At 45.3% G+C, this 12,500-nt stretch overlaps 1 protein-coding gene across 1 annotated transcript in view; it reads right to left on the reverse strand.

Moving 5' to 3' along the window:
* The window catches only part of dym (dymeclin), a gene marked incomplete at its 5' end in the record, with an annotated part of 215,942 nt that overhangs the window by 153,191 nt on the left and 50,251 nt on the right, over positions 1 to 12,500 (reverse strand). Inside the window, one exon of the mRNA XM_084325001.1 lies at positions 6,546 to 6,675. Coding sequence (XP_084181127.1) covers positions 6,546 to 6,675 — 130 coding nt within the window. The remainder of the gene's footprint in view (positions 1 to 6,545; positions 6,676 to 12,500) is intronic.

Below are 12,500 nucleotides of genomic sequence, written 5' to 3' on the forward strand. Positions count from 1 at the left end.
AGAGAGAGAGAGAGAGAGAGAGAGAGAGAGAGAGAGAGAGAGAGAGAGAGAGAGAGAGAGATAGAGAGAGAGAGAGAGAGAGAGAGAGAGAGAGCGAGAGAGAGAGAGCGAGAGAGAGAGAGAGAGAGAGAGAGAGAGAGAGAGAGAGAGACAGACAGACAGACAGACAGACAGACAGACAGACAGACAGACAGACAGACAGATAGATCAGATAGATAGATAGATAGATAGATAGATAGATAGATAGATAGATAGATAGATAGATAGATAGATAGATAGATAGATAGATAGATAGATAGATAGATAGATAGATAGATAGATAGAAAGAGAGAGGGACAGAGGGAGAGATGGATAGATGGAGAGAGCGATAGAGGAATAGAACGATAGAGCGATGGGGAGCGAGAGAGAGCCAGAGATGGAGAGAGAAAGAGAGAGAGGGGAAGAGAGAAAATTGTTTAGGGTAGGGCTGAACGATTAATCGGTTTTAAATCGAAATTGCGATTTGAAATTATGCAATTAGCAAATCACTCGCGTTATACAGCAAGTCTGATTCAAGGTTTTTTTATTTGCGTGTCAGTCTTGCTCACCAATCGGAAGTAGCCCAAGGTAGCTACTGTAGTACACGCCCAACAACAACAAGGTAGCTACTGTAGTACACGCCCAACAACAACAAGGTAGCTACTGTAGTACACGCCCAACAACAACAAGGTAGCTACTGTAGTACACGCCCAACAACAACAAGGTAGCTACTGTAGTACACGTCCAACAACAGCAAGGTAGCTACTGTAGTACACGCCCAACAACAACAAGGTAGCTACTGTAGTACACGCCCAACAACAACAAGGTAGCTACTGTAGTACACGTCCAACAACAACAAGGTAGCTACTGTAGTACACGCCCAACAACAGCAAGGTAGCTACTGTAGTACACGCCCAACAACAACAAGGTAGCTACTGTAGTACACGCCCAACAACAACAAGGTAGCTACTGTAGTACACGCCCAACAACAGCAAGGTAGCTACTGTAGTACACGCCCAACAACAGCAAGGTAGCTACTGTAGTACACGCCCAACAACAACAAGGTAGCTACTGTAGTACACGCCCAACAACAACAAGGTAGCTACTGTAGTACACGCCCAACAACAACAAGGTAGCTACTGTAGTACACGTCCAACAACAGCAACAGCACGTGAAGCGCCCGTGTGTGAAGACCTTACAGCAGGGCTCCAGAGTGCGCCTATTTGGTCGAATTTTTTCGACCCAAAATAAGTTTGCGCTGTCTCTATGTGCAGTGACAACTCTGCGAGCAACACGTCCAATGTGTTTAACGTGGCGGCACGGTGGTGTAGTGGTTAACATTGTCGCCTCACAGCTAGAAGGTCCAGGGTTCGATTCCCGCTTGGGGACCAGGTTTCCGCGTTGCCAGGTACTCAGGTGGTGGGGTATCTCCCGGGCCTTTCTGTGTGGAGTTTGCATGTTCTCCCCGTGCTCGCAAAGGTTTCCCCTCCTGATAAGATAAACCCAATGGAAAAACATGCACAACAGATCGCTAAGGCTGTCGCGTTCCCTGATGAAGACGGACAGGAGCACTTGGATTGGTCCCCGGGGCGCGGCCCCACGCCACAGCCCCTGTCTGCTCCCGGCGGCCCTTGGGGTGAAGGACGAGGGGATGGGTCAAGCGCAGAGACTCAATTTCATCGACGACCCAAATAACTTTTTCAATAATTGCATGCGTGTGTTCCTGTATGATGAATAAAGACTTCTTCAAAAGTCCAGTTTATTTATTCTTTATAATATGCTTTGCATCCTTGCCATCCCTGTATGCCCACGTCGCGGTAAAAACCTAAACTAACGTTAGCTGCTAATGCTAATTAAGCTAAACTAACCCTGGAAATGCACAGACACAGCGAGAAAACAGTGGGGTTCCAATAGTGAGGAAGGGGGGGGGGGGGGGGGGGTGAGCCCGTCTCTCTCTCTCTCTCTTTACGTTCAATCATTTTAAGTAGCAAAACGTTACACTATTAAAATTATCTGGATAGTTGATGATAATAAACATTTAACTTCATTAGCTGAAATATTCTAAAATCATTAAGTCTGCTATAAGCCATTCTCCTTTTCCGTGTGTGTGTGTGTGTGTGTGTGTGTGTGTGTGTGTCCCATCTCTGGTATCTGTGTGTGTGTGTGTCTTTGTAGGTATGTACAGGTATGTGTGTGTGTGTGTGTGTGTGTGTGTGTGTGTCTTTGTAGGTATGTACAGGTATGTGTGTGTGTGTGTGTGTGCGTGCGTGCGTGCGTGCGTGCGTGCGTGCGTGCGTGCGTGCGTGCGTGCGTGCGTGTGTGTGTGTGTGTGTGCGTGTGCGTGTGTGCGTGAGTCTTTGTATGTACGTACAGGTATGCAACGTGTGCGTGGTCACTGCCCGATTGGCTCGTCTGCTGGATTTCAGCGTGTGACCGTAGCCAATAGTAAAAATTACCAGTTAGCCAGAGTCCTGATAAAAAAAAACACTTTAGATGGAATTAACTGTTAGAATTGAGTGACTCAAGACTCGGCTTACTGAGGCCTTCCTGACGCCGTGGAACCCGGCTGATGACCTTAGCGGATAAAGAAGGAATGCGGTGTGGAGACGTACAGGCCGCTGAGCCCAGGTCCACACCACGTCCGTTTGCATCATTACTTCAGTTCGGTAAAAGTTCATTCCGCTTCTAATCACTGGAGTACAGCCAACCCTCTTATTTGTATTGGTCACAGTCCTACGCTGTAATCTACTTCAATCAACAGTTTATAATCTAGTGTGTGTCTGTACGTGTGTGTGTATGTCTGTACGTGTGTGTGTATATGTCTGTACGTGTGTGTGTCTGTACGTGTGTGTGTGTCTGTACGTGTGTGTGTGTCTGTACGTGTGTGTATGTCTGTACGTGTGTGTATGTCTGTACGTGTGTGTATGTCTGTACGTGTGTGTATGTCTGTACGTGTGTGTGTGTACGTGTGTCTGTGCGTGTGTGTATGTCTGTACGTGTCTGTGTGTACGTGTGTCTGTGCGTGTGTGTATGTCTGTATGTGTGTGTCTGTGCGTGTCTGTGTCTGTACGTGTCTGTACGTGTCTGTGTGTGTGCGTGTGTGTATGTCTGTACGTGTCTGTGTCAGTACGTGTGTGTGTGTCTGTACGTGTCTGTGTCTGTGCGTGTCTGTACGTGTGTGTGTGTCTGTACGTGTCTGTGTGTGTGCGTGTCTGTACGTGTCTGTGTCTGTGCGTGTCTGTGTCTGTACGTGTGTGTGTGTGTCTGTACGTGTCTGTGTCTGTACGTGTGTGTGTCTGTATGTGTCTGTGTCTGTACGTGTGTGTGTGTCTGTACGTGTCTGTGTCAGTACGTGTGTGTGTGTGTCTGTACGTGTCTGTGCGTGTCTGTGTCTGTACGTGTGTGTGTCTGTACGTGTGTGTGTCTGTACGTGTGTGTGTGTCTGTACGTGTCTGTGTCTGTGCGTGTCTGTGTCTGTACGTGTGTGTGTGTCTGTACGTGTCTGTGTCTGTACGTGTCTGTGTGTGTGCGTGTCTGTGTCTGTACGTGTGTGTGTGTCTGTACGTGTCTGTGTGTGTGCGTGTGTGTATGTCTGTACGTGTCTGTGTCTGTACGTGTTCAAGTTTCAAGTTCAAGTTTCTTTAATAGTTGTCATACAGAAGTACAGAATACTTTCATACAAAATGCTTCTTACTGTTACGCTCCAGAGACTGTGCTAGACAAGATAGTATCAAATAACATAGTATAGCATGTAATTTAGAAGTAGAAAATGAGGTCACAGTGTTCAGTATAGACATATGTACAATGTTCGATGCAGAATAGACGTAACTGAGTTACCATATAATATACAATACTATGCAGTGTACTAATGTACAATACTATATAGTGCAAGCAGAAATGGGATGAGGTACAATTTAGGTACAATTTACAGTAAGGTGTACGAGTTGTAGTGCAATCCTTCATCAATAAATATAAAGTGTGGGGAGTGGGTGCTACAGTGTGTTTGTTTAAAGTGAGTGTGTGCTATAAAGTGTGTGGAGTGGGTGCTACAGTGTGTTTGTTTAAAGTGAGTGTGTGCGTGTGGATGTGTGTGCTATGTGCGTTTGATGGTTGTTGTTGTGTAGTGTTCATTGTTCGTTTAGCAGCCTGATGGCCTGGGGATAGAAGCTTCTTCTGAGTCTTTCTGTGCTCGCCTTGAGACTCCGGTATCTCTTGCCTGACCGCAGCAGTTCAAAGAGGCAGTTGTTCGGGTGACTGGAGTCTTTAATGATTCTCTTAGCCTTGCCCCTGCACCGCTTGTTGTAAATGTTCTGGAGGGTGGGGAGCCCCCCTCCAATTGTGCGTTCGGCTGAACGTGTCACTCTTTGTAGTCTGCTTCGGTCTTGTGCAGTGCTATTCCCAAACCAGGAGGTGATGTTGCCAGTCAGGATGCTCTCTATTGTACATGAGTAGAAGTTCTTAAGGATCTTCTGACTGACTTGGAACTTCCTTAGGCGCCTGAGGAAGTAGAGGCGTTGTCGTGCCTTCTTCACAACACTGTCAATGTGTGTGGTCCATGTCAAGTCCTCGGATATGTAGGCTCCGAGGTACTTAAAGCTGTTGACTCTCTCAACCGGTGCCCCGTCGATGCTGAGGGGGCTGTAGTCCTTGACCCCCGACCTCCTGAAGTCCACAATCATCTCCTTTGTTTTGCTGACGTTCAGGGAGAGGCTGTTTTCCTGGCACCATCCCGCCAGGACCTTGACCTCTTCCAGGTAGGCCCTCTCGTCGTTGGCAGAGATCAGGCCCACCACCACTGTGTCGTCAGCAAATTTGATGATTGTATTGCTACTCCGCTGAGCCACACAGTCGTGTGTGTACAGGGAGTAGAGGAGGGGACTCAGAACACAGCCCTGGGGGGCCCCTATGTTGAGGGTGATGGATGAGGAGGTGCAGTTGCCTGCTCTCACCACCTGGGGTCTGCCCGTCAGGAAGTCCAAGACCCACTGGCAGAGGTCATAGTTCAAGCCCAGGTCCCTGAGCTTGGCTATGAGTATGGAGGGGACTATGGTATTGAATGCCGAGCTGTAGTCGATGAATAGCATTCTCACATAGTTCCCCTGCCTCTTGTCCAGGTGTGATGCTGCTGTGTGCAGCACATGGGCTATGGCGTCCTCCGTGGACCTGTTGGGGCGGTATGCAAATTGCAGGGGGTCCATGTTGATGGGGAGGGAGGAGCAGATGTAGCCCTTTACTAGCTTCTCAAAGCACTTCATGGCTATGGAGGTGAGAGCTACAGGGCGGTAGTCGTTGAGGCAAGCAGGCTTGGATTTTTTGGGTACAGGGATAATAGTGGACTTCTTCAGGCAGGTGGGGATGACAGCCTGTTCTAAGGACAGGTTAAATATGTCCGTGAATACCGGGGCCAGTTGGTCTGCACAGACTTTTAGGACGCGGCCGGGGATGCCGTCCGGTCCTGCTGCCTTCCTGCTATTCACTTTTTTTAAAGGTCCGCCTCACCTCATGCTCTGTTACCCTGAACACTGAGTCTCCATCAGCAGCAGACCCCCCCCCCCCCCCCATTGCCGTGGCTTGTGGGCTGGTGTTGTTATTACCAGCGTCAAACCTCGCATAGAAGGTATTGAGGTCATTTGCTAAGGAGATGTCACTGTTCAGTTTGAGGGAGGCGCCTTTGTAGTCTGTCATCGTTTTGAGCCCCTGCCACATAGCTCTAGAGTCAGCCTGTTCAAACTGGAGTTAAATTTTATCCCTGTAGCGCCGTTTGGCCTCTGTCACTGTCCTCCTTACGTTGTATCGCGCCACCTTGTAGTCATTCATGTTGCCTGCCACTAGACCGTCGTTGTATGCTTTGGTGCGCGCTCTCAGAGCTTCACGGACGGATTTGTCTACCCAGGGTTTTTGATTTGGGTAAACTCTAATTGTGGTAGTGGGGATTGTTTCTTCCACCAAAGTACGAACATAGTCCAGCACTGTCTCCGTGTAGACATTAATGTTATCTGTGTCGCGGAACACACCCCAGTCTGTGCACTCAAACGCAGCCTGGAGCGTCTCCTCTGACGTCAAATCCCATTTCTGCACCTCTCGCGAGACTACAGGAGTGCTCTTGATTCTCTGTTTGTACTTTGGTGAAAGGAAAATGGCCGCGTGATCCGACTTACCAAAGCCACTAGCAGAATGAGCCTTGTAGCCACCCTTGAATTGTGTGTAACAGTGATCTAGGATGTTACCGCCTCTGGTGTTACAAGTCACATGCTGATAGAAGTCAGGTAAGACCTTTCTCAGATTGGCGCTATTGAAATCACCCACTACTATAATGGCGGCGTTAACGTTCGCCGCTTGGATTCTATTTACCTCGTCGTGGAGTCTGGAGAGCGCGACACTATTGCTGGCTTGCGGTGGAATATACACTCCGACCAGGACGATCGCCGTTAACTCCCTCGGGAGGAAGAGTCTGTGTCTGTGCGTGTGTGTGTGTGTCTGTACGTGTGTGTGTGTCTGTACGTGTCTGTGTCTGTGCGTGTGTGTACCCACCACTTCATGGACGGAGCGGTTGAAGGCATCATCCTCAGTGAGGATGAGGAGGATGATGAGGGCCATGTAGACATGATGGGAGTTCCTCTCCTCTACATGGTACAGGATCTCCAGGATAGGCATCACCTGGGAGGGAAGGAAGGAAGGGGGGAGATAGAGAGAGAGAGAGGGGGGGGAGGGAGAGAGAGAGAGGGAGAGAGAGGGAGAGAGAGAGAGAGGGGGGGGAGGGAGAGAGAGAGAGAGGGGGAGGGAGAGAGAGAGAAGGTTATATAGAGTAGGTTCAATGACTTTGTGACCTCATTCCGATTTAACCTTCCCTCACACACACATAAGACTAGAAAAAAGCAACGTATAAAGGGTAAGAAACATAATCAATGTGATATCTTTCACAATGCCGGTATAATATTGTATATACAGGTTCAATGCTTTAGTGTGGCTTGCAGAGGTGCCACAGGTGTGGAATGTTACTCTACTCTGAGATCTATTTCAGTTGTACTGTTACAGTATTTCCCCACCGTGTTTCTATTTATTGTATTTTACCTATTTAATGTTTAGACTGATGGAATAAATGTCTCTGGATTATTTAGAAGACATATATATATATATATATATATATATATATATATATATATATATATATATCTAGTAGGGGTGTAACGATGCGACCTCACAACGATTAAATTCGATTACGATTCTTCAGGCAACGATTCAATGCATCATCATTTGACCACGATTCGATTCGATACATTTCATTTAATTCCCCAAAAAAATTTGAATACACAAATGTGGCTGGGGGAACTGATTCACTCAGCATGAATGTACTATAGGTCAATCAAAACGATAAAAAAAATATATATATAAAAAAATGAAATTTAAATTTAGACTAATTTCTATTATAATCAATTCTAACATTTTCAAATCGATGCAGTTGAATCGTCATATTAGAATCGATGCATTTCGATTAATCGGTGCATCGTTACAGCCCTAAAATCTAGACAATGTGTTAGTAAACATATATTTTAAATACTATCTGTTTCGTGTCAGGGGTCCTACTTTCAAGCTCCAGGATGTCCCATTCCACATATATTGTGTCTTATATTGATTGCACTTGTATACACTGCATAGTATAGTTTTTTTTTGATCAAATCTTTTTTTTATTATTAATCACATGAAACAAGACAACACAATAACCACAGTAACAAAAAACATAACTTCACAGGAGAATAACAACCAATAATAATACAGAATAATACAGAATAATAAATTATAAAGACAAAAAGAAAAAGAAACAGCGTCCAACCTATCAAATATAGATGGCTACTTCAATAACAAAAGGTCTTCAAACATGCCAACCTTTCCCCACCTTTACAAAGTGGAGTGACTTAAAAGATTGTTTACGAGAGTGTTGCCGCAGATTTATTGTAGATAGCCTAGGTCCCTTACACATGTTCAAGACTGCCAAACTCGCAGAAGGTAAAGTGTAAGAAGAAAGAAAATCTTCCTCCAAGTTGGTTGACAGGTCAATCAGTCTGCCAATATTAGTCCCTTGGGGAGATGGCATGTGAAATGACATATAGCGCAGAATAGCTAAATATCAACCCCCCCTAAAATCCCCCCAGTCAAAGTTAAGAAGGACAAGACAAAAACCAAGACAGACAAGACATTTCCTCCTCCCCCTCCCCAGAGACCGCCGGACCCCCCCGATCAAGCGCCCCAACCCCGCTCAGCCGCACACGGCGGTCTTTACCTTCTCAGCTGCTGCGAACCACAGGTCAATGCCAGCCTGCCCTACCCCAATCACCCGAGCCGTGGATATCTCAAGATAAATCACATCCAATAGAGTTAGGGACCAGTTAATCATTGTAAGCTTCTCAGGCTCCTTCCATCTCATTGCTATAAGCTTCTTCGCTGCTGTGACGCCCGCTAGGACAACCCTTTTCAGTTGTACGGACGCGGGTAGTGTCGTTATATCGTTCAGGAGTAGCGTAACAGCTGTGAATGGGATAGTTAAGCCACACAGATCTGAAAGTTTGTCCGTTATTGACCTCCAGAAGCGGGCCACTGGTGGGCAATCCCATACATATGCATATAAGTGCCAGTGGCCTTTTGAGAGCACAAAGTGCACCGAGAGTCGGTTATCAGTCCCATAGCAAATAGCTTCCTAGGTGTAAGATAGGTCCTATGAATATAATTAAAATTAATTTGCTGGTGATTGGGGTTGCGGGAAGATAATGCCACATTTGCCCAAACATCATCCCAGTCAAACTCGGGGTCCAACTCCGGGATATCCACACGCCAGATTGTATCCAATGATACATTTTTATACGTGGATTGAATTAAGAGCGTATAAAAGTCTGAGACAAACCCTCTGGATGTCGTCCTGTCCACTATGAGCCTGAGGAAGGGGTGTGGGTGCAAAGCTTGAGCCCACGGTACGCCATGCGCCCTCAGTGCTGACCTTAGTTGAAGGTAAAGAAAGAAGGACTCGCCGGGAAGATCATAAAATTCTCTTAAGTCCTGAAACGCACGGAGGCCGTTCTTATCATAAATATCCTCCAGAGTATGCACTCCCCTCCTTTGCCATTGAGGAATATTAACCGGCTTGTGTCCTACAAGTAATTGCTGGTTATTAAAAATTGGAGAGTCCAGGTGCCATGGGCATTTAACCCCACACGACCTCTGTACATTACGCCACGTTTGGATCACGTGAGTTATGATCGGTCCATACCTCAGCCGGCATTTCGAAATAGAGACAGTGGAGTACACTACATCCTGCAATCTTAGCGGAGATACCGCCGCCGCTTCTAAGGAGCGCCACGATACAGCCTCTACAGGGTCTAGCCAGCACATCAGAGGTCTCAGTGAAAAGGACCAGAAATAAAGTTTAAAATCAGGGATTGCGAGGCCCCCATCTTGTTTTCTACGTTGAGTAGTAGCCCTTTTGATTCTCGGGCGTTTGTTATTCCAGATAAATTTAGATACCATCGATTGTACCTTGCGCCAGTGGTCTATTGGAGGGGGCAGGGGGAGCATTGAGCTAATAAAATTTATCCTAGGCAGGATGTTCATTTTGATTATGGAAGCCCGGGCTTGTAAGGAGTTAGGAAGGGACGACCACCTGTCTAGATCCTGGCGTATTTTATCATAAGTACCCGTGAAGTTGTACTTAGTAGTTTGGTTCAGCGTGGGGAATATCTCTATGCCCAAGTATTTAAAATGTTCTACTATGGGGATATCAGCTGGTAGTCGTACCGCCTTGGCCAGCTCATTAAGAGGTAGGCAGGCTGATTTGTTCCAGTTAATCTTAAAGCCTGACAATTTACCAAAGTCGTCGATTATCCTCAATAATTTTGTGGCCGACCGGGAGGGGTCGTCCATGAAAATCAGCAGGTCATCCGCATAGAGAGCAATTTTGTGTGGAGTATTATTGACCATTATGGGGACGATGTCCTCCGATTGCCTAATAAATTGGGCCAAAGGTTCGAGGGAAAGCGCGAACAGTCCTGGGCTCAGAGGACAACCCTGTCTAGAAGATCTGGAGACTGGAAAGAGTGTGGAACAGTTTTTGCCTGTCAGTATCATCGCAGACGGCGAGGCATACAGGACTTTAATCATATGAATAAAACTCTTCCCGAGACCCATGACCTCAAGTACCCTCCACAGGTATGACCACTCAAGTCTGTCAAACGCCTTCATGGCATCCAAAGACAGAACTGTGGATGGAGTTGTATTGTCTTTACTGTTATCGATTACATGCAACAGCCTCCTAAGATTATCTGCAGCCAGACGCCCCGGGATAAAACCAGTTTGATCGCAGTATTGCACTATATAGTACTGTACATTAGTACACTGCATAGTATTGTATATTATATGGTAACTCAGAACATTGTACATATGTCTATACCGAACACTGTGACCTCATTTTCTTCTTCTAAATTACATGCTATACTATGTTGTTTGATACTATCTTGTCTAGCACAGTCTCTGGAGCGTAACAGTAAGAAGCATTTTGTATGAAAGTATTCTGTACTTCTGTATGACAACTATTAAAGAAACTTGAAACTTGAAACTTGAAACTTTCAATTGAACTCAACTGAACCATGGAAAACCACTGTCTAGCCTCCTTTCCCACAGCGGCTGTATCAAAATGAAAGTAGAACATGAGAAGAGGAACATGGAAGTCAACAGATGATACGTTTTCACTACAAACAGGACTAGAAAAGTGGATTTTTACAAAGTTGGGGTGAGCTTATCTTGTTCACAGATCTAAACCAAACTATATATATATATATAACACGACAGCAAAGTAGGTGTGCTTGGTGTGTGATTTCATGTTGCGAATTTGAGCAAAATCGCAAGTACTGTACATACTGTAGGTCATTAGTCACCTAGTGGAAAACGATTTGGCTGAAATTGGTCAAACAACTAGGCAGAGTACTCTGAATATGACTACGGTGAAATAGAGGCTCTTAGAAATCTGGAATAGAGACGGGACATTATCATCCGCCATGCTGACAAAGGGGGCTCTATTGTGGTTATGCGTCTGGAGAAATACGAGTCTAGTATTAAAAGTCAATTGATGAATAGAAATGATTATACCCCTTTGCATTCTAAGTAACCCTACTGCCAACAGTGAAAGCTGAAATTGATCGGCATTGATTGACAAAGAGAGGCTGGACAAGTGGATAACAGTTTCTATTGAAGGATCACCCTGTATGCCCAGAATTTTATGGCATCCCCAAAGTTCACTAATCTATTGTTGATTGTTGAGAACAGAGGCACTACTATGTTCTGTAAAGTTAATTCAGAACTGTCCTTTAAAACATTTAGGACTGCACTTTGTAAAGAAACTCGGAGCTGCCCTATTGTTCGGACTGTTCTATAAAAGTAATTTAGAACGGACCTTTGTAAAGAAACTCAAAGTGAGAGAGAGCTGCCCGTTGTACGAATTGTTCTATAAAGTAAATTTAGAACGGACCTTTGTAAAGAAAGTGAGAAGGAGCTGCTCTGCTGTTTCTGTAAAGACATTCAGAAACTGTAAAGAAACTCAGGCAACACTAACCAGACTATCATGGGAACGGCACCCTTTCCGCTGCGCAGATCGGAATTGATAAGGCCAAGTACTGTATACGGAGAACAATTTTATTGCACTGCACTATTTTACTCTGTCTATTCTATTTTTCTCTTTTTATTAGTCTATTTTTAAACTGCAATAGAATCAAACCATAAACAAGGTGGCCTATTGGCATGTTAGATCCTAATGTGAAAAAACCTGATTTTATATGTCTGCACTTTATGTGGTCATTGTGTGCCCGTCTTTCTTCTGTTGTGAAGCACTCTGAGCTGCAATTCTTGTATGAAAGGTGCTCTACAAATAAAGTTTATTATTATTATTATCCCCTTCTCCGCCCTATTTTGTCCAACATACAGTCTTACTGAACCACTGTCCAACATAGTGTCTTACTGAACCACTGTCCAACATAGTGTCTTACTGAACCACTGTCTAACATAGAGTCTTACTGAACCACTGTCTAACATGGTGTCTTACTGAACCAATGTCCAACATAGAGTCTTACTGAACCACTGTCCAACATAGAGTCTTACTGAACCACTGTCCAACATAGAGTCTTACTGAACCACTGTCCAACATACAGTCTTACTGAACCACTGTCCAACATAGAGTCTTACTGAACCACTGTCTAACATAGAGTCTTACTGAACCACTGTCCAACATAGAGTCTTACTGAACCACTGTCCAACATACAGTCTTACTGAACCACTGTCCAACATAGTGTCTTACTGAACCACTGTCCAACATAGAGTCTTACTGAACCACTGTCCAACACAGAGTCTTACTGAACCACTGTCCAACATAGTGTCTTACTGAACCACTGTCCAACACAGAGTCTTACTGAACCACTGTCCAACATAGTGTCTTACTGAACCACTGT

Source organism: Notolepis coatsorum (genome assembly GCF_963971535.1).
Source record: "Notolepis coatsorum genome assembly, chromosome: 11".
Classification (NCBI taxonomy): Eukaryota; Metazoa; Chordata; class Actinopteri; order Aulopiformes; family Paralepididae; genus Notolepis; species Notolepis coatsorum.